Raw genomic sequence first — 22,808 nt, forward strand, 5'->3', positions numbered from 1 at the left:
GTCACATGAGCAAATTCATTCAACCCAAACCTGATAGGTTGACCACCGACGACAAACCAAAGCTCCTTCTTATGTACCCTTAACTGGTTACATAGCAGGAAATGTACTATCTTACCAGACCAGACGAATTGGCTATCAACTACCTTAGAGATTACTCCAATAGGTACATCCTTTGTTTTATCCCAAGCATCCTGTCCTATTGATTCCCTAATCGCAGGGAATTCTCCCATCCTGAAATTGGTATTAATATCCCTAGACTCTAGATTAGAGTTTCCTTCAGAGTATAATCTTGGGGGGATAATCCCTTGCTTGTTCTTCAGAAATAATCACCATCGACATCTGATAAATAATATAATTCATAAATAAATCATAAAATAAATCAGCCATAACATAAAACAAACTCATACACAAAGCATAACATAACTCAGCCACAAATACATAACTCAGATCTAAAGCTCAGTCACCAATACAAAACTCAGCCGTAAAGCATAATATAACTCAGCCGCAAAATAAAACAAACAGTAAATCAGCCATCGAATCGAATATATCTAACAAAACTCAGCCGTAATGCATAATATAACTCAGCCGCAACATAAAATAAACAGTAAATCAGCCATCAAATCGAATAGATCTAACAACAAATCAGCCGTAAACCATAAAATAACTCAGCCGCAACATAAAACAAACAGTAAATCAGCCATCAAATCGAATAGATCTAACAAATCAGTCGTCATTAACGACGGCGACAATCAGCCGTAAACCATCGAAAAACCCACATTCAGCCGGAAAACTCGAAAATAAACATTCGACACATACTGGAACGAGTAAACGAAGACGGCTTTAGACGAAAACGAACACGACGAAGAGAGAGAGCGAGGACGAAGAAAGAGAGTGTGACGACGAAGAGAGAGGGAGTGAGCAAAGACGGCGAGAGATGACGGCGAGAGAGTGGACGAAGAGAGAGAGAGAGCGAGCAAAGACGGCGAGAGATGAAGGCGACGAGAGACGACGAAGAGAGGCGACGACAGGTATTTTTTTTTTCGGATTATGAACAGTAGAACCTTTACAGTTTCCCTCTCTTTGATATAAACAAGAACTGTCGATTGATTCTGAAAAAAACTGCTTAGTGACGTGGTAAAACAAAAATGATGTGTATTTTAATTTGCTGATGTGTATTTTTGTTTTATTTTTTTAGAATAATATTTTAGTAATTCTTTCTATTATTTTTTTGTATGAATCCACAATATCACCAATTTATTGTCTTCTTCTTCCTCTATCACCAATTAAAAATAGTAAATATACTAAATCTCTTATAAGTTTCCAAAAAGTAATAAATAGCCAACAAACCTAGAATTAAACTAGTAGCTTTATTAGTTGACTATTAGTGGACCAATGCAGAAACATAAAAGGCAAAAGGATTTGTTAATTTATAGCCGGCTCACAAAGACTAGCTGGTCTCTTCATTAATTTATAAGCTAAAACACAAATTTGAGATAGAAAAATACTGGGAATGATTTAGAAGGTCGTGAAGTAGAAAAAAAAACCTATGAATAGTTCCTGTCATTTGCTAGATCAAGTATGATAAATATTGTTGCCCTTACATATGTAGTAACACTTCTATCACCTAAAGGATTTTGGAAAATGAGGTAAAACATTGGAAAAGAATCTTCAGTGGGCCTTGGAGCATTTGTCCCCTGTGCAAAACATGAAGATAAATCATTAGTGGGACTGGCATAGGGCACTTGCTGGTTAACCATTACCATACTATCTCTTATATCCTATCTCTTAAAGACTTGAGAAGTCAATAACTAATTTTATCAGCACTTTACCGCTACCGGCCAAAGACTTCGGACAAAATACATCAAACGGTCGAGTTTCTTTTCAGACTAAATTATGTTTAAGATAAGTAGATGTTTGAGCAAGAAATATTGGATGTTAATGTTATTGGACGTTCCTTTTTTTTTGTCCCAAGAAAAAAATTACATACGAATTATAGTATTGGTGATTTATACTATTTCTTAAAATCTTGTGGCTTTGTTGATTGATATCACCTAGACGTCTATTCCTGAAAAATTTCTTGGGAAATGAGATCAAACATGGAAAATAAACTTTCAGTTGGAGTGTAATTAGAAACTTCTTTGTAAATATTTACCACACTTTATCCTAATTACTTTGTCTTCATCCTTCTAACTTATCCACCAAACACCAAAGAGCATTTACAAGAATATTTTTTTGAATATATGTATAGCTGCTTTCGTGCTTTAATAGTTTCCAAGGAGGCTTCTTGGATCATTCTTGAGTGTAAACAGAGGTATCCGCTGAAAATGTTGAAGATTCTTGAAAAGCCACTGTGGGGATTTGGAAAACAGGCCTAGGAGGGACTTCAAGAGCATCCAAGCTTCCTTCCATCATTTCTACAACTCTGTTCATCGGTGGGCGATCTAGTGGAGAAGGATGAATACACCACAAGCCCACCAATGTCATCTTTTTTGCTAGCTCGTCTTCCTTGTTGTTGATTCCATTCTCAATATCCCTTCTCGACTTTACTAATTCAAGATCCCTATAGATCCATTCAGGAAAGTACATCGAACTTGTGTTAGAAGAAGAGGCTTGATTAGATTTTTCTTTGTTCCTTGCACCAATAATCTCAAGAACCAACATTCCATAGCTATACACATCTGACTTGTGCGACACATTCCCATAAACTCTGGAGATCATCTATGGCGCAATGTACCCTACTGTACCTCTTGTGTCTAGCAAAGATAGGATGCTCTTGTGAGGATTTAAGAACACTTAGTGAGATCTTAAATCTTGTAACTCAGGATTAGCTCTCTCAACTCTCTTGTTCTATTCTCTTGTTTGTAAGTAAAAGCTTGAAAAAAAGACAGTAAAGAACACACAGCAAATTTATCCAGTTCACGACCCAGAATAGGTCGCTACGTCTGGCCGAGAGGTTCTCGGAAATCCACTAAGACTTTGCTCAAGCTTGAGCCTTTAGGGTTCTTTACAACTTTTCTCTCTCTCTTACAAACTTATTCACCTCACCTCTCTTATCTACAAGATACAGTCCAACTCTTTTATAGGCTCAAAGAGAAGGATCTAGACTCACCCGACAAATTGTGCTTGGCTCTTACACAAGTCAGGTGAAGCAGCTTCAATCACGGTCCTGATTTGAAGCAATCTTGTAGGCAGCTTGACTGGTGAACCCATCGCGTGCTCTGTTTCTGCAGCTCGTACGGGCTCGACAATGTGATGTCACTAAGAGAGACGACCCAAAGAGATATCAATCGTTCCTCTGATCTTGTTCATAAAGTGAACCTTCTACTCTATCTAGAAACTATTATCTCTTCTTATTTTCCCTTTTCTTTTTTTTTGAACCCTCTATACCACCTGGAGTCTCTTCATGACTTCGTGAATTTAGACCAACAATCCACAAAACTCCTCCTTGGTTTAAATTTCAACGGTCTTACCTTCTTAGCGTTTCATGATTTCCAATCTCGGTTCTGTGGTCTCTCAGTCGCTGGAGACCCTGAGAAGCTTCAGTGCATCTTGAAGCTTACTCACTGGTACTGTCTTGGTGAAGATGTCCGTAGGATTCCAGGTTGTTGATATCTTGACAACTTGAATCTCTCCATTGGCGATCTTCTCCCTTATGAAATGATATCTAACATCTATGTGCTTTGTCCTCTCATGATGAACTGAGTTCTTGGACAGAGCAATAGCACTTTGTGAGTCACTCATAACCTCTACTGCCTCTTGCTTAAAACCCATCTCTGCAGCTAACCCTTTCAGCCATATAGCTTCTTTTACTGCTTCTGCTAAAGCCATGTATTCTGCTTCAGTAGATGACATAGCAACTACTCTCTGTAAACATGACTTCCAGCTTATTGTATTCCCACCTGCTGTGAATACATAACCTGTGATGGACCTTCTCTTATCCAGATCTGTTGCATAATCTGAATCACAGTAGCCTTTAATCTCGAATTTTTCTTCTTTCTGAAACTTTAGACACCTTTCTTGTGTCCCCTTCATGTACCTCAGAACCCACTTCACTGCCTGCCAATGTTCTTTTGAGGGTCTGCTCATGTATCGGCTTACAACCCCCATTGGATACGCCAAATCTGGTCTTGATCCAATCATAGAGTACATAATGCTTCCAATAGCATTAGGATAGGGAATTAACCTCATGTACTCCTCCTCTTTTCTGAGAGTCTGTTCTGTGGCAGCTCTTAATCTGAAATGAGCACCCAGCGGTGTGTCTGAGGCCTTTGACTGATCCATTCCGAAAGTTCTTAAAACTTTTCCAACATATTCACTCTGAGACAGCTCTAATGTACCGTGAACTCTGTCTCTCTTGATCTGCATTCCAAGGATATTCTTTGTCGGTCCTAAATCCTTCATTTCAAACTCTTGGTTGAGTAATCCTTTCAGCTTCTTGATTTGATCCTTGTCCTTTGAAGCTATGAGCATGTCATCTACGTACAACATCAAGTAGATGTATGCACCATTATCAAACTGTTGAGAATAAACACAAGGATCATACTGGCTTCTCTGATAGCCTGAGTTGATCATGAAAGAATCAAATCTCTGGTTCCACAGCCTTGGAGACTGTTTCAGCCCATAAAGAGATTTCTTAAGCAGACAAACTTTTCTTGTGCTTCCTTCAACTTCATATCCTTCAGGTTGACTCATCAAGATAAACTCATCCAAGGTTCCATGCAAGAATGCAGTCTTCACATCAAGTTGTTCCAATTCCATGTCAAAATGAGCCACAATAGAGAGAAGAAACCTGATAGACACGTGTTTGACTACAGGTGCAAATATTTCTTGGTAATCAATTCCTTCTCTCTGTGAATACCCCTTAGCAACTAACCTTGCTTTGTACCTTGGTGGCTCAACTCCAGGGATTCCTGCCTTCCTTTTGAATATCCACTTAGAGCCTATTACTTTCTTTGACTCAGGTTTGTCAATAACATCCCATGTGTCATTTCTCTTCATTGAGTCCATTTCCTCCTCTGTTGCTTGTTTCCACTTTTCACGTTCAGGACTTCTCATTGCTTCTTCGAAGGTTTCTGGTTCTGAGGCTTCACCATCTTCTGTCATTGTTAGAGCAAACCCAACAAGACTGTCATCTTCTTCATCAAACCTTAGTGGAGCTTTGATCTGTCTACGAGTCCTATCCCTGGCCAGTAGATAGTTCTCTAGACCATCATCATCAGAACCCTCTTCTACTAATTGTTTTTCAACCGTACTTGCCTTTGATGTAGATGCTCGTTCTTGGTTTGAAGATTCTCCTCCTTCAACTTGAACTTCTTCATCTACTGACAAACCCTTTAACTCTATGAGAATTCTTTCTGCCTCCGTAAATTGTTTCTCTTCATCAGGCATGTCGATCTGCTTCATCTCTTTGTACATTTGATTTTCTTGAAAAACAACATCTCTAGAAACTACACACTTCCTTTCTTCTAACAGCCATACCTTGAACCCGTTTACGCCATCTGGATACCCTAGAAAGACCCCTTTCTTTGCTCTTGGATTTAGTTTCCCTTGATCTGAATGAATGTAAGCAATGGATCCAAATTTCTTGAGCAGCTTGTATTCTGGTGGATGACCAGTCCACTTCTCATCAGGAATGTCAAACTCAATTGCAGAGCTTGGACTTTTGTTAATGAGGAACACGGCTGTAGAGGCTGCTTCCGCCCAAAATTGCTTCCCCAATCCTGATTCACTTAACATGCATCTGACTTTGTTCATGATGGTCCTGTTCATTCTTTCAGCAACACCATTTTGTTGTGGTGTGTAAGCACACGTCCTATGCCTAACGACTCCTTCTTGTTTGTAGTAGGAATCAAACTCTTGATTGCAGAACTCCAACCCGTTATCTGTTCTCAGAATCTTGACCTTCTTCGTTTGTTGATTCTCAATCTGTGTCTTCCATTCTACAAACTTGCTGAAAGCTTCATCCTTTGTCTTGATAAAGTAGATCCACGTTCTTCTAGTATAATCATCTATGAATGTGATGAAATACTGGCACTTACTAAGAGAGAATGGTACATTCGGAGACCCCCATAAGTCTGAATGCACATAGTCGAGTCTGTCCTTGGTGACGTGTTTTGCGATTCCAAAACTCACCCTGTGTGATTTTCCATACACACAGTTTTCACAGAAGTGCAACTCCTTTATCCTGTTCTTATCAAGATGACCCTTACTGACCAACACTTGCAACCCTTTTGCACCAATGTGTCCAAGTCTACTATGCCATAGACTGGTCTCATCTTTGCTCTTGTCTACGACATTCACATCTCCTGCAACAGTAGTTCCCTGGAAAAAATACAAAGTATTCTCTTTCTTTCCAGTTAGTGCAGTAATATCATCTTTGAATATCTTTAGAATACCTTTCTTTGATTCAAACCAACAGCCCTTGTCTTCTAAGGTTCCCAGTGATATGAGGTTCTTTGACATCTCGGGAATATATCTGACTTCTGTGAGTAAGATCGTAGACCCATCCTTGTTCACCATTCTGACATCTCCAATCCCCTTGACATCAGAGTAGGTGTCGTTTCCCATTCTCACTTTTCCACTTGTAGTCTCCTTGAAATCTATGATCCAATCTTTTCTGCAGGTCATATGGAAGGAACATCCTGTGTCAAGAATCCATGTGTCTGGGGTGACTTCTGCAAAGCCTAGTAGTGCGCTTGAAACCATCAAAGCAGCTGCATCGGTTGCTTGTGCAATGACAGTGGAAGCTTCGCCCTGTTTGTTCCTTTCTTTCCATACATAGCATTGCTTCTTGAAATGACCCTCCTTACCACAGATCCAACACACCTTTCCTCCACTCTTAGACTTCGTTTTGTTCTTGTTTTTGTTAGAACCTTTCCCCTTGCTTTCTAGTCTGCCTTTGTCTTGAACAAATAAACCGTCTGAGTTGTTCTTCAGCAGCTTACCACTTGCTCCTAACTCCAAGATTTTCGACCTTATGGCGCTTGTAATTTCTTCCAGATGAAGTGTTGTCTTGCAGTACTTCAGTGTATCCTTCAGCTGATCAAACGGCTTTGGTAGTGACATGAGCAAGACAATAGCTTGGTCTTCATTTGGAACTACAACATTAACATTCTCCAAGTCTGAGATTAACTTGAGAAAGTCATTCACGTTCTCCTCAATCGTCATACTATCATTCATCTTGTACCCATAGAGCCTTTGCTTCAAGTATATACGATTTGGCAGAGACTCAGCCATAAATAACTTATCTAGGACCTTGAGCATACCTGCTGCTGTCTTCTGCTTGATGATTTTTCTCAGAACATTGTTCCCGACACTTAGAATGATAGTGGATCTGGCTTTTCCTCTCTTTTCTTTTAGGACAGCGTCTTCTGATACAGGAGTTACTTTATCACCAGTTTCTGCGGTTGATTCAGCAACCTCTGTATCTTTTGCAACGTCTTCTTCACCAAGACCGTCCAATAGACCCATCATCTCCAAGTGTGCCAACAGCTTCTCTTTCCACAGGATATAGTCACCTTCTCCATCGAACTTCTCCACCTCAACCCTGCCCGAAGACATCTTGTGAGGCTCTCCTTGCCCCTAGGTTGAAGAACCCGGTGCTCTGATACCAAACTGTGAGGATTTAAGAACACTTAGTGAGATCTTAAATCTTGTAACTCAGGATTAGCTCTCTCAACTCTCTTGTTCTATTCTCTTGTTTGTAAGTAAAAGCTTGAAAAAAGACAGTAAAGAACACACAGCAAATTTATCCAGTTCACGACCCAGAATAGGTCGCTACGTCTGGCCGAGAGGTTCTCGGAAATCCACTAAGACTTTGCTCAAGCTTGAGCCTTTAGGGTTCTTTACAACTTTTCTCTCTCTCTTACAAACTTATTCACCTCACCTCTCTTATCTACAAGATACAGTCCAACTCTTTTATAGGCTCAAAGAGAAGGATCTAGACTCACCCGACAAATTGTGCTTGGCTCTTACACAAGTCAGGTGAAGCAGCTTCAATCACGGTCCTGATTTGAAGCAATCTTGTAGGCAGCTTGACTGGTGAACCCATCGCGTGCTCTGTTTCTGCAGCTCGTACGGGCTCGACAATGTGATGTCACTGAGAGAGACGACCCAAAGAGATATCAATCGTTCCTCTGATCTTGTTCATAAAGTGAACCTTCTACTCTATCTAGAAACTATTATCTCTTCTTATTTTCCCTTTTCTTTTTTTTTGAACCCTCTATACCACCTGGAGTCTCTTCATGACTTCGTGAATTTAGACCAACAATCCACAGCTCTCTTTCTTCTCACATAGCTTAGCGAGACCAAAGTCCGAAACTTTGGGACAGAAGTTGTCATCTAAGAGTACATTTTGTGGTTTAATGTCGAAATGTACAATCCTTGTTTTGCAGCCATGGTGCAAGTACTCTAGACCACGAGCAACTCCGAGCGCGATTCTATATAGTGCCTCCCAATCCATATTGACCGAGTTGTTGCTTGAGATGAACTTATCAAGGGACCCATTTCCCAAAAACTCATATATAATTGCTCTTTTAGAACCTTCAGAGCAGAAACCAAGCAAGGAGACAATGTTGAGATGAGAATTTCTGCTCATGCTAGCAACTTCATTGATGAAGTCTTCACCATTGCCCTTTGAGTCTTTCAAGACCTTCACCGCAACCATACGACTGTCACTAAGTGTTCCTCGATAAACAATTTCAAATCCGCCTGTCCCAACCACTTCCACAAAAGATTTTGTAATTCTCTTCACTTCCACAAAAGATAGTGTTCGAGTGGAATTGAGCCTTCAGATTCTGTTGTCTCAGCCGTGTTTCTCTCTTCCGGAGCAAACAGGGAAGCGACGTTAAGAAGACCAGGAACAAAACAACTCCTGCTACTGAACCCCCAACTAGAAAAAAAAAACAGAAAATGTTGAGTGAGTAACTTCTTATTTAATGTTGGAAACGAAAACGGTTTGAAATTTCTCTCGCTAGCAAAACTCACCTATGGGAATTGCTTTGACCAAAGTCCCTGTACAAGTGAAAATTGTACAAATAAGAATATGTCAGAATGGTACCAAACTCGATCTTGAAGAGACAAGAGAATATATAGTTTACCGTGACTTTTCTTTTTAGAGCTACAATTATTCCCGAAGGTTCCATCGTTACAATAGCAGACAAATGATCTTGAAGTCTCATTGTATCCACAAGCACCCTTAGACTCTAAACACACTGAACAGTCTTGATTAAGTTCAAGCTCGAAACCCTGTTCAAGAGTCTTCGTTAAATTCTCTGGACGCAGCGTGTACAACGCCGATCCAGGCATAGGTATACTGACGTATGAATTGCAAGATTCCTTCAAGTTAGTAGACACACGGCCACTATTAACGTCAGTTATATTTCTCATCTCATAGTTGTTGTTTGAATCTTCGTCATAATTCCCACACACAAGACTTCCAACGTTAGCGGAAGTGGTAATAAATTGTGAGCATCATGGTGTCAGGAGCGAATGGAAGGACGACGCTTTTATCGAAAGGCACATGTAGTGGTTTTGTGGGACACATAATGTCCTTAAAATCCGATCTGGCAAGTCTTACGATACGAGAGTCATAGTTTGCATCTAAGATTCTGAACGTCCCTGCGGAGACGTTAAGCTCTGCCAATCTGCTGCTACAGTGGAGCTTAAAATCTGGGTGGCCACAGTCTTCTCTACCATGTATCCAGAAAGGGAACAAGAGACCGCCCTGATCGCCACAACTAAACGGTTGCGCGCAGCGTCTATAAAGCGCAGCTGATAAAACAACACAATATGGAATCAGAAATAGTGTTTGTTGAAGGAGGAGATAAACAAATAAGAAGAAAAATTACCACAAAAATAAAAAATTTATAAAAAATGTATACTTAGTGTAACTTACGAGAGGATGAACATTCTTCACACAGTATCTCATCGTTCTTCACTTTCACCTCAAATCCTTTTCTTAGAACACTTTCCAAGAAAGCTAGATTCAATTTTTACACTTCTGGAAAGAAACTTGTAGGAACTTTAACTGTGAAACTTCCTTGGCAGGAGCTATGATAATTAGGGCTTTGATACGCTGAGACAAGACCTCTCCCACTCCCAGGACATGTATAACTGGAAAGGTACTGAAGACGAGGGTTGCAGAGATAGAAAATAGTGAGGCTCTTGTAGATCGGCAAAACCTCAGAGATTTCGAGAGGCAATATTGTGGAATTGAATGTAGCGGAGCAAAAAGAACCTAACAGGTCTGCTCTGACTAGTTTGAGGGTATTAGATGTTTGATTTATTTGGAGGACATTGTAGCTTAGGTTGGAGATATTTAAAGAGGTAATGTTTTTGATGTCGCAGTGAAGCTCCAGCGATGCATTACCGCAAGATTCGGGACGATTTCCTCCCCAGAAGGGGAAACCTGCGCTGATATCTCCGCACTGAAACAGAGTCTCACACCATTCAAGTTCTTGTTTACTTGAAGCACAAGGAAGATGGTAGAATAAGGAGAAGAGGAAGAGAAAGATCAAACAAGAAGTAAGGGGATAGTACATTATTTGTTAGAGATCTATATTAACAGTGTGTATTCTAAATTTGGCTTAGAGAGAAGCATAAACACCAAGTCAAGGTGACATAGTGGACAACACAAAAAAAAACTCAAGATATCTTTTTTTATTATCAAAATGGTTTTATTAGTTGACTATGACTCTGAAAGACTTCGCTAATTTTTTTAACTTAGTCTACACGCGAATTGATGACAGAGAAAGATTGGTCATTGGTCTGAGGGGAGCAGAGAAAGTGATGTAGAGAGAAAAAGAGATGGCCAAACTTTCTATGGAATGAACAGACTTGTCCGTATATACGATCTCTTATCTCCTCTATATGTGCTTGTCTGTCTTCATCCTCTAAAGCTGTCAAAGAGACAAGTCCAAAGGACAATTTACGAGACTAACAAATTTAGCCGTCTGGAAAAGTCATACTAACTAGAAGTCATCCCGTGCTATGCACGGGTTTAGCCTACATTGTTTTTAAATTTTAGTAATTTGAGAAAATTTTAGTTTCTTATTAGCTTACATTAATAACATGATTTTTTAAACATAGTAACATACAATTTTCCTTTTTGTAATAGTTTGAAATATATATTTTTAGCCTGCTTTACCACATAAATATCCCAAAGAAAAAAAAAATAGAGATTCTCAAATAAATGAAAGGAACAAAACCTAACATGTTCAACATATTAAATCATGATAGTTCATCCTTTTTCTGATATAGTAGTATTAACACAACTAACAAACACGTGAACCCTGAAATTAAAATAAAACATGGTTCAAAGCCCCGCCCATAGACCAAGCAAGTGAAGCCAAGGATTAGTGCGTCAAAATTTTTGGGGCATATTTTACACCAAAAGTTGTAGGTATTTTATGTAGAAAAAAAATAAAAAATTATAAGTTCAGTTGTTATTAGATTTCTTTTTTTAAGTTCAAAAAAAATTATAAGTTCAAGTTTTATATAAGAAAACAGTATATTTACAGATGAAGTTTTAAGGAATAAATAAATTTGTCAAACATTCTCACATAATTTTGTCTATGTAGTATTAATGCTAACAACAAACATGATAACTTACAAATAATATATATAAAAAAGTTATTCAATAATATCTATTGAAATTTGGAACGATAATTAAAAATATATTATATTTGATAGGAACCTAATGACTGAAAAAACTGTTTTAAAAGAAGAGTAGTTAGGGATTGAATTCTAATATTATGGAAAATGAATTGGTAAGATCTAATGAGGAATAAATAAGTAAGGAATTATCAAATTACTTACATAAAACATCTTACCATTAGATTATATAATATTAAAGACCAGAAACTAAACCCAAGAATGGAAACCCAGAATTTAAATTTGAACCAAAATTTTATGAATTTATAAGAGATTTTTGAGAACAGAGAAACATCCCACAATCTAACATAATTTAGAATCCTTTCTTACCCATGAATCATTTATAAGATTGAAACCCAAAAATACATTTTTACATAATTTAGAATCTTTTCTTGTCCATGAATCACATAGATAAGATTGAAACCCAAAATTATAATTCTAAAGTAAACTATAATCAGTTTTTTTCCTATGACGAAACCATAAACTGATAAATGATGATTTAGATAGGAAAGGGTTGAAGAAGGGAAGAAGGAAATGTTGAGATTTTTTTTTTCTATGGGCCTCTAGTTAATTAAGTACAAAGCACAAATGAATTTAGTTAATTAGGCCCAAACAATAACATAATACATGTGTCATATAGATAAAGCCAAGTATCATCTTCATAACAAAAGTTGAGAAAAACCTTCTTATATAATATAAGATTGTAAGAATCAAAATTCACATTAGAGAATTTTAACAGATGCTCATGAAGAAAGGCATATGCTGATTTTTCTGATTTTAATTATTGATTTTTTTTGAAATATTTAGGCATATTATTGTATTTTGATTGGCAAATTAAAAAGAGTGAATAAGAATTTTTATGAAAAATATGGTTGCTACAAATTAAGATTTGACTGAGTTTACCCAAGGAAAAACACGCGAGGCCTAAAGATATTATAAAACAGAGAGGAGATGAGATCTAGCGTTGCTCACATAAGTAGAAGAGAGGCAAAAAAACCAGAGAGAAAAATAGGGAGTCGGGTTTGTCCGCTAGGTGCTCCTGCATTGGTTGATGAGGTTAATGCTTTTGCTACCGGAGGTAGTGGTGGCTCACTGACATCAGCATTTGTGAAAACAAGGTTTGGAGCTTCGGCCGGAGGTAAGGACAGAGGACTCACAAGATAATTTAAGAGGCCACCGGGTTCAATGGCTGACATGTAAGGTGGTATTACTTTTCTGCCCAAACATCGATTCCCTGAAGAAGATAAACAAAGTTACGTATTGATGTTAATATTCTTTTTTTTTGGTTGTGAGACCCTTTTGGTGTAAATTTAAACCACTTACGTTTGTATCTTGCTGCTGTGAAAGGGTATTCGGTGATGGTTCCGTTGATACCGAGTCCATAGGTATATGTGTTTATCTCAATAGTTGCATCGTAGAAGCTGTCGAGTTTTTGAGAGACAAACTCATTCTGAAACAGTTCCACATAAACCTGAAGCTGAGACTTCTGCAGCCTCTCAACAACCGCGGTTTGCCCAGTGACAAACCTTTTAGTGGCGGGAAAGACTGATGATTTTCCGATGACAACAGCGTTAGCAAATTTCTTTATGTCTTGTATAGCCGAGTCAAGAATATCACTAATGGTTTCTTCAATTCTGTAGACAGTCTCGTACTTGCTCTGCTTTTTGAATTCCCGTAGAACCGAGCTGTTCGTAGACTGAATCATGACCTTTGTTGTGGTTATGTTGTTGTAACCAGTTTCTGTGAGTGTGTCCAGAACCGCTCTAATAACGTCGAGCCCTTGCTTCTCTCTCAGGTACACTACATTCTGGAGGAAACAAAAAAGGCACATGATTGATTCATGTTTTATGATTAAAAGAAGGTAATTATAGATGATAACTCACCTCAACAATGATCAAAACACCGGAGAGAGATGTGGAGTTCTTTGCCAAGTCTAGGAATTGAGAAAGCGAAATAAGATTTCCAGAATTTGACTCATTCGGATTCCTTAACATACTATTTGACCTGTAAGGGTTTGAAATAGCAGCTGCACAAAAATATGGGAATATAGTTACTGTAACTTTCCAAGTTATGTAATCGCTAAATTAACTAGTAATAATTTTGTCCACAACATATCAAGCTAGGAGAATGTTAGTTTTTTTAAGAAAACAAGTATTTGCATCTATATATAACCTCTTTAGTCTAAGTGAGTAGAAACTAGAAATAGTAGGAACAATAGTGTAGTAACAACACAGACTTACATTTTTCTGAAGCAAGTGGAAACTTTGAAGGGAAACTTACGAGTCAAATTTTGGATCTCAGGCCATGTTAGACTAAAAGTGTATACCCCACCATTTGAGCTAATTTCAGAAACAGTTGTTAGACGGTTTCTGAAAGGAGTTTGTGCGACCATTGTGCTATCCCCGAGATCGATAGAATTTGAGCAAAAGGGTGTACCGTCGCTGCACATTTGGACCGAGCAATCAATAACATCAGCACCATCTTTGATTGCCTTCTCATATGCCAAGTTCGTACATCCAGGATAGTCCCCACTCGCACCATTTTTTGATATTACAAGAAAATCCACTGAGGTACGAATTAACTTAATTTTAATCTTTCTAATTGCGATTAAAATGCAAAGTAATTACTGTCGTTACCTTGTTTCGTAGCGTTCCTGCCAATGTGGGAGAAGCAATCTAAGGAAAATATGAAGAAAAAAATAAAAATTAATTTCGAATATATATCCTTTTTTTAAGGACAAAATGGTGTCTGCAAAAGAGAGATTGCTTACCAATGGATGCAGATGCAGTTAAGGGAAAATCAGAGACCACACCATCGACAGAAAAATCGCCATTGTCCACAAAAGATAGATACTCAGACACTGGATCGAAACTGTAGTTATGAGCAATATCAGCATCATTTGCGAAACCTGACACATATACTTCTAATCCCGCTTTGTGAGCATCTTGAACTAAGGATGTATGTGGAATCAAGTACTGCTTGTTATCAAGTTGCAATATATATGACTTGGGAACAAGAATCCCTGAAGAAAACGTCTTGACAAACGTTAGGTTACTCAAGATAGAACCGTATGTTTGGTTTGTGGTCGGCTCGAAATCTTCTTTTGCAAGAAACTGGAACACAAAGCTCGGTCCGTTATGCTTGAAATGGCCAGCAATTTTCATAAAGAAATTCACTTCAGGGGAAGATATGAAATTAATGGAAACAGTTCTTGAGGCTGATACTATAAAACTACTCATGCTTAAATTGTGTTGCTCGTAGAATGCATCGTGCTGAGCATTTAACCAAAAACCTCCTTGTGGCTTAATCTGCTCGGCTACATTTTGAATCGTCAGAATTGTATATCCATTTCCATCGAACTTATTTGATCGCGATGGTATTCCTCGAAATACTAAGGTAATAAGAAAAAATATTTGTGAGAAGTTACAGGAGAAAAAACAAAACTTAATGTAACATTCTACAAAAGCACTAACTTAGTCATAAACGCTTACAGGCTACATTCTGTAGATCTCTCAAGGTGGAATCAATCGCGAACCAACCCTGAGTAGTGACTCCATTAACCGGGTAAAAGTTTTTGCGATTTGGGTACACAAGTTCAATATTCGAAGCATTAGCCATATTTAAATCAGGGAAGCAAATCCCAGCCCCGTCTTTGGTTAGCTGAACATCACACCATAGAACAACATCGTCTACACTTGTCTGGATTGCAAGATTGTAAGCATCAATACTCGAATCCGGTAACAATCCAGAAAACCCACCACGAGCAATCACACGTGGAGCTTCACCTAGTAATTAATAAAGTCATAAGAAGTAATATTCCGAAAAGTTATATTTAGTCCGACAAAAGTATATATGCTACCACAATCAAAGTAATTATTGGACTTGGTTATTAAAGGACTCTTGTTTCAACATAATTTATTGAAAACCATGCGGAAAAGAAAGAAAGAAAGAGAGAAAGTGGGATCCAACTCTCACCATTGAGTGTCTGCCATCGACTTCTTGATCTTTGAGCATCGATTTGAGGAGCGAACAGCTGAATCAGAACTACACCACATAACAAAAGCGTTGAAGATCGTAACAGTAGCATTTTTGGATAACCTAGCCGGGTATCAGAACTACACCACATAATAATAGCGTTTAAAGCTTTTTTTTTCTTCTTGATGTATAAACATTGAAGTCATAATGGAGAAATACAGAGAGACTAAGACTCAAGAACTCGTCTTTAATGAATTGGCCTTAGTCGTTGACTGAACAAATATAGGGAGACTCAAGACACAAGAGCATTGATAAATTGGCTTTATTAGTTTATTTATAATTGACCAATCAGAGCTCTTTTAAAAATCAAATGGCCTTATTACTAGATAGCGACTCTTATTATAATCTCTCAAATATAATATTTTAGTAGTAATAATTTAATTAAATTAATTATTTCAATTTTGAACAAAAAATAAATAAATTTTAAACCAAATCTATATTAACATATATTTAATGAATCTCTCAATAGTTTTTCAACAGTTCTCATTTCTCTCTTCCATTTTTTTACTTTTCTTTTTAAAATTGTTGAGAATATTTGTGAACCTACTCCAAAATAATGGTCTACTATTCATTTTGCTTGGACGTGATTTAAGGTGGTGAAGAAAAAGAACATTTGAATAGTATTTGTCATTTATTTGCCATATCAAGTATGCTAAGAGCATTCCCATCACACAACTTATGGGATGTCTTTTTATGAAAGTCAAATAAATAATAATAATAATAATAATAAATTAAAAGAAGGAGAGAGAATATTTAATCTTGAGATGAAGCGTCTGTGTCTTGACATCTAAAGACACAGACCCTGTTTTAAAAATAGCTAGGCGTTAGTGGGATGTGAGGGAGCGTCTAGCAATTAATCGGATTTAAATCAGGAATTAATCGGGGACTAATTTTAGGGCTTTTATCTATTTATGTCTATAATAAGTTACAATTGTATAATATTATTAAGATTTAATCATAGTCTAGTGGTTTATGTGACTACATACAGTAAATGTGTCCCGAGTTCTACTTCTAGAAGTTGTGTTTTTTTGTCAATTTTATTTAATTAGGGGCAAAATGGTCATTTCGACATCATCTTCTCCACTTGACATCTGCAACCCTAAACTATGGCCGCCCCTCATTTTTCAACTTGTTTTTCAGTGAATTCACTTCCGATTCAACTGATTTCAAGAACTAAATAATAGATCTAACTTATATCATACTAATTTAAGTCAAAGAAGACAAAATTTACTAACTTTTTTTTTGTTTCCGATTTTTACTCCGATTTGGCTGAAATCGCGGCGGACCTCTGCCGCCAAGCGATTAATCGGCGCCTAATCGGCCTCCGCGGCCGAGTTTTTGAACAGGGGACACAAATGAGAGAAAAGGTGAACAGCTGTTCTACTCTTATTGGTGTTGTACAATAAATTTAATTAAATTTTAAAAATAATATATATATATATATATATATACTAAAAATAATAATTATTAAGTTTTTTAAAAATAATAATTATTTTAAATTAAATAAAAATGTAATAATGTACATTAATCTATACTTTAAATCCACATTTTACTACTAAATTGTAACTAAAATTACATAAATTATGAATTGACTATTTTATTTGACCATTCATTTCATTCCAACACATTATTAATTATAATTGTAACTCCTCTAATTAAATTATATTAGAAATGTAACTTTCAACCCCTTGGAATCCCATTAATAATCATTCTCACATCATCATCCACCATATCTAGAATCCTAAATATTTTCTTTGTTTTGTTTATGTTCTTGCATGGGTTCAAACCTCATAGTAAGAATGTGATTATATAATTTGTAAAATTTTATTCTTTGTTTTATGTATTTCTTCCTTCCTTCTTTGTATTCTTATTATTTTTAATTTTCAATTACATATGTATAATAAATTATTTTAGAAATGTAACTTCCATCCCTTGAAATCTTATAAATAATCATTCTCACATCATCATCCACCATATCTCATATTCTAAATATTACTTGTTTTGTTTATGTTCTTGCATGGATTCAAAACTCATGGTAAGAGTGTCTGATTATATACTTTTTTTTTATTTCTCTTATATTTTGTTCAAATTTATTTATTTGTTTTTTTTATACTCAAAATCTGATTATATTGATTTAGGAAATGTCATTACAAAGAGGAAGGACAAGCCATTCTGGAACCATTACAGGCTCAACATAGTGCTTATGATCTCTACAACCAAATTTTGCTAAAGTATGAGACACATTGTTATATTCCCTTTTTATAAATTTAAATCTGATGAAACTGAATTTTGATGCCCAAAACATTATATCCTGCAGAAGGTTTGATAGAGATGCATTATTGTAAGATCCATTAATCAGCTTGCACAAAGATTCATTGTCGCCTTCAAAGATGACTGCACCATATCCTTGTTGCCATGTTTGTTCTAGAGCCAATATTAAAGCCTTTGCTTCAGCCTCCAGTGATTTTTCTGCATCAGTTAGTTTCGTTGCACCCCAAATGAGTTCCTTACCGTGATGATCTCTAACTATCCAACCACCTGTGACTGTATGATTTACAATGTCGAAACCTGCATCAAAATTGCATTTCTTTATTGGGAAAATGGGAGGTATCCATGGAGATGAATTTATAACAGGAGAATGTCTGCTATCACGATGGACTGAGACTGTTGAGATGTTTATCCACTCCTTTGTTTCAGCGATTGATAGTAAAACCGTTTTAGAAGCCCCTTCTCGATAATCATTAAAGATAGAGTTATTCCTAGCCTTCCAAATACGCCAAAGTAGCCAAAAAAGAAGTAAGGAATCAAAAGTATTGGAATTCTGTTGGATCGATTGCTTGATGATAATTGATAGATTACTCTCTGCATCTTGTGCTAGATGATTGACATCTAGTAAGGGTGTGTTAGAGGTACGCCAGACCTTTTTTGCAAAAGGGCATGTGAAGAGAGCATGGAGTATAGTTTCATCCTCTTGTCTACATCTGGGGCAAATGGCTTCTATTGTCATCCCTCTTGATCTTAAACGTGTAGTGGTTGGAAGCGCACGAGAGACTACACGCCAGAGAAAGTGCTTAATTTTTGTCATTAATCGAAGTCTCCATATTTGTTGTTTAAGATCTTTTGATCCATGGATATCTAACCGATTCACATCAACTGCATGAGGATCATGTCTTAAAAACCAGTATCCAGACTTGACTGTATATTCGCCAGAGAGAGAGTAGTTCCATATAAGTTTATCCTCTGTTTCCACAATAGAGAGATGAAGTTTATTAAGGAGCTCACCATCACCATCAGTGATCATTGATGTGATTTTTGATGAATTCCATGAGCGAGACTGATTCTGTTTTTCAATTAATTGGTCTAAAGAGAGATTGAGATCAGGTGACAATGGTGTTACAGTTCTGGGAGGGTGAGATGAAAGAACATTATCCATTCCCAGTCTAATAGTTTTACCATTACCTACAATATATCGCGTGCCTCTCTTAATAAGATTTAGTCCAACTAAAAGGGAAGACCAACCATAAGATTGGTTCTTACGAGATTTTGCATCAAGCACTGTATATCATCTTTAAAATAACGTGCTTTCATCACCTTAGCAAAAAGAGAGTCTGAATATTGAATTAGACGCCATGCCTGTTTTGCGAGCAGAGCATCATTGAAAGTTTCCAAATCTCTAAAGCCCAAACCTCCTTCTTTCTTCGTTAGCTTGAGCTTGTTCCATGCAATCCATGGTATACCTCTTTTATTTGAATTCCTTTCCCACCAAAAGTTCATAAGGAGAGACTCTAATTCTGAAGTGACACCTTTAGGAAGTTTAAAACACGACATCGCATAGACTGGCATGGAAATCGCTACCGATTTTAACATGATCTCCTTTCCAGCAGGAGACAATTGTTTGGTTGTCCAGCTTGATGTTCGTTTCTTAACTCTATCTATGATGAAGTTGAACTTTTATGTCTTCTTTCATCCGAATTATTCAGGTAAACCCAAATATTTTCCCACTCCTCCATGATTTGCAATGTTTAAAATTTGTTTGAGTCTACCTTTAGTAGATCCATAGACCCGGGAACCAAATGTTATCATTGATTTGGATGTGTTTATCTTTTGACCCGAGTAGTACTCGTAAACGTCAAAAACATATTTTAGAGCCTGACAATTTTTTCTGTTTGCTTGGCAAAAAAATAGTGAATCGTCTGCAAACTGTAGATGTGTGATTCGGGGAACTCCCATACCGATTTGGATTCCTTTGATTTCTCCATAGTATACTTAAGAGTTTATTAAATGGCTTAAGATGTCCGAACAAAGGATAAAAAGATACGGAGATAACAGATCCCCTTTCCTAATTCCACGTTGGGGTATAATGTTTCCATACGGAGCTCCATTGATAAGAACAGAGTAATTGACCGAACGTACCGTTGCCATGATCCATCCAACCCATTTGTCACAGAAACCAAACAGTTTTAGTGTTGTTTCAAAGAAATTCCACTCCACTGTGTCGTAAGCCTTGCTTACATCTGTTTTTACAGCCATATAGGACTGAGATACACGCTTTCAAACCTTTAGACTATGCATTAGTTCATGTGCTATCATCACATTATCTTGTATCAAATGGCCTGGAATAAAAGCTGTCTGGGCCTCCGAAACTAAGTTATTGAGGTGAGGTTTGAGTCTGTGAACCAGACATTTCGACACTATCTTGTATAAAACGTTACATAGAGCGATTGGTCGAAAGTCCGAAAGGGTTATGGGCTTGTCTATCTTTGGAATCATACAAATGTTCGTCTGGTTAATACTCTGTTTCATTAGAGATGTGTCAAAAAAATGTTTCACTTCTTTGATAACATTCTTTCCAACCTTGTCCCAACAACTTTTATAGAAGCGTGCTGTTAAACCGTCAGGTCCTGGGGTTTTGTCATCTCCAATTAAACAGACAGCTTCATATATCTCTTCATCATTAAACTCTCGAGTTAGGTCATCATTTATCTATGTTGTGACCAGTGGCACAAAATCTGCAAATTCCTGAGGCGAAACAAAATGTCCATTGGTAGAGTAGAGATTAGAAAAGAAACTCTGAGCATGGTCGCCGATATTCCTATCACCCCGAATTATGTTTACTCCCTCATCAGTGATCGAGATGAGATTGTTTTTTGCAGCTCTTGTTTGAGCACAAGCATGGAAAAAGCTCGTATTTCTGTCTCCTTCGTGCATCCACTGGTTACGACTCTTTTGTTTCCAATGAATCTCCTCATCTTTATACACTTTAGTTAGATCCAAATGTAATTGAGAAATGCGTATACGGTCCTCACGTAACACACTCTCCATAGCCTTGTTTATTTGCGATTGTAGTAACTTAATCCTTTCATCAGCATTAAGCTGTGATCGATATTTCAGATCAGCCATCGCTTTCCTGTAGTTGTTTATCCTGGTGTTGATAGGCATATCTTCACTTTCATTATCTCCAGTCCAACCCCGATGGACAATCTCCTTAAAATCGGGAACATCACACAGTCTCTTATCAAAATAAAAAGTTCTTTTACGTTGTTTGTTGTTATTTTTCAAATATAAAAGAACTGGTTTGTGATCTGAACCGAAAACTCCAAAAAGTGGGCTTCAGCATTAGGAAACGTAGCTGCTCCTGCAGTATTTGTCATAGCTCTGTCTAGACAACATTGCACAGTGTGAGAATATCTTTCTCCCACCCAAGAGAATCTGTTTCCCCTAGTTCTGATGTCCTTTAAGTCACACATTGATATCATATGACAAAAATCCCTAAAAGTCCACTCAGCTCTTGCAGGACCGCCAATTTTCTCCCCATTTGAGATTATTTCATTGAAGTCACCAAGTAAAACCATGGAGCATTGCGAACAGGAGCCATATTTTCAAATCTTTCCCATAAAATATGTCGTTCACTCTGTATAGGGTGGCCATACACACAAGACAAGTGGAAATAGTTATTATTAAGAGCTACAACAACATCAATAAGTCGTTCATCCTTGGACACCAAGAGTTATTAAATCCTCCACATTAGAGCTAAGCCTCCACTCCTTCCTTGAGGGGGCTGAATTAAAACATCATCAAATCCTAGATCATCCTTTACTTTAGTTACAAACCCAGAGTTATTAAGAGTTTCTGACAGAAAGAGAATATCACACTTAGAAGAAAAACATAGTTTAGTTAAACGAGAAGACGTCAACGGCTGAGCCAAGCCCTGACAGTTCCAGGAGATGATCTTCATATAGGATCTGGGGGTATCGGGCCCCCCCGCGCCTCCGTCGAATCCATTATTAACAGAACATGAGTCCACATATGCCTCCCGTTTTTCCTTCTTCCTGAGTTGACACAGGACCGTCAACTCATCTGCAGCCTCGGCTTTGTTGAAAGCCGTTTCAAACCTGATCCTCTTACGCTTCAAGAAAGCAAACTCCTGTTGAGCATTGTTGGAAACTTTGTCTAGGAAATCTCCTGTTGCCGTTGTGACTTCATCTTTCTTTGAGAACTTGGCGTGAAGATACCGAATTCTCTCGGCTGTTAATTTCGTATCTTCGAAGACACTTGGAAGGGAGGATGAAGACGTGATGTGTGTATCTTGACCATGAAAAAAAGTGTTTGGTGGTGGCATTTGGAGACCAGGAATGAGAGTTGCAGGATCCACTGGTGGCAGAGTATCGGATTCAGACATGTTGTCTTGCACATCAAATTGTCGATCATCATCACTTCCATCATCAGACTCCGGTGGATCAGTGTTGTCAAAGGTTAAGGAACATTCTTTTACATCGTGTTTTAGTGATCCACACTTGGTACAGAAATTTCTAAGTCGCTCATATCGATACTTAATCACAGTGTTCCATCAAGAGCAAAATTTATGTTCTTCTGGAAACGTAGAGGATCATCAATGTTCCTGGCTATCCTAACCCTTACCGCTCCCACTTGGTTGACATTCTCATCATAATCTACATCCATAACATATCCAATCCTATTGCCAACCCATCTAGCCGTAACATTCGTTAAATAGAGAGTGGGAATACCTTGGATTTGCACCCAGAAAGGAATGATCTTCATGTCGTTTTCACCAATGTTATGTATTTCTTCCTTCTTTATTTGTCTTCTTATAGTTCTAATTT

The 22,808-nt window shown here is 37.5% G+C and overlaps 4 protein-coding genes and 1 pseudogene across 7 annotated transcripts; all 5 read right to left on the bottom strand.

Moving 5' to 3' along the window:
- Positions 1-2,289: 2,289 nt before the first annotated feature.
- On the bottom strand, positions 2,290-2,718 carry LOC147925593 (LEAF RUST 10 DISEASE-RESISTANCE LOCUS RECEPTOR-LIKE PROTEIN KINASE-like 2.5 pseudogene; annotated as a pseudogene).
- Positions 2,719-8,257: 5,539 nt separating this feature from the next.
- LOC104773232 (LEAF RUST 10 DISEASE-RESISTANCE LOCUS RECEPTOR-LIKE PROTEIN KINASE-like 2.8) lies at positions 8,258-9,387 on the bottom strand. Its single transcript, XM_087492685.1, has 4 exons — positions 9,099-9,387; positions 8,986-9,012; positions 8,834-8,890; positions 8,258-8,751 (listed from the first exon to the last, which is right to left on the bottom strand). The coding sequence occupies exons 1-4, from the start codon at positions 9,385-9,387 to the stop codon at positions 8,258-8,260; spliced, it is 867 nt and encodes a 288-aa protein (XP_087348811.1).
- Positions 9,388-9,442: 55 nt separating this feature from the next.
- Positions 9,443-10,541, bottom strand: LOC104773222 (LEAF RUST 10 DISEASE-RESISTANCE LOCUS RECEPTOR-LIKE PROTEIN KINASE-like 2.7). Its single transcript, XM_010497805.3, is given in 2 exon segments — positions 9,443-9,771; positions 9,896-10,541. Coding segments are annotated over 2 exon segments (975 nt in total).
- A 1,952-nt stretch (positions 10,542-12,493) lies between these two features.
- LOC104775364 (glycerophosphodiester phosphodiesterase GDPDL1-like) lies at positions 12,494-15,959 on the bottom strand. 4 transcript variants are annotated; one of them, XR_015584963.1, is made up of 8 exons: positions 15,628-15,959; positions 15,144-15,437; positions 14,423-15,043; positions 14,289-14,327; positions 13,893-14,093; positions 13,536-13,678; positions 12,976-13,459; positions 12,494-12,886 (listed from the first exon to the last, which is right to left on the bottom strand). XR_015584963.1 is itself a non-coding variant. In XM_087492390.1 (8 exons), exons 1-8 carry the CDS (start codon positions 15,776-15,778, stop codon positions 12,621-12,623), a joined length of 2,283 nt encoding a protein of 760 aa, XP_087348516.1. In that variant the 5' UTR covers positions 15,779-15,959; the 3' UTR covers positions 12,494-12,620. The 4 variants fall into 4 exon arrangements, 2 of the variants coding, with proteins under 2 accessions (XP_087348516.1, XP_087348517.1); XR_015584962.1 differs by having other exon boundaries at positions 13,893-14,217; XM_087492390.1 differs by having other exon boundaries at positions 13,933-14,217.
- Positions 15,960-20,670: 4,711 nt separating this feature from the next.
- On the bottom strand, positions 20,671-21,539 carry LOC147925594 (uncharacterized). Its single transcript, XM_087492686.1, has 2 exons — positions 21,276-21,539; positions 20,671-21,171 (listed from the first exon to the last, which is right to left on the bottom strand). The coding sequence occupies exons 1-2, from the start codon at positions 21,537-21,539 to the stop codon at positions 20,671-20,673; spliced, it is 765 nt and encodes a 254-aa protein (XP_087348812.1).
- Between the last annotated feature and the right edge of the window lie 1,269 nt (positions 21,540-22,808).

This window comes from Camelina sativa, chromosome 16 (assembly GCF_030686135.1).
Source record: "Camelina sativa cultivar CO46 ecotype springtype chromosome 16, ASM3068613v1".
NCBI classification, from domain to species: domain Eukaryota; kingdom Viridiplantae; phylum Streptophyta; class Magnoliopsida; order Brassicales; family Brassicaceae; genus Camelina; species Camelina sativa.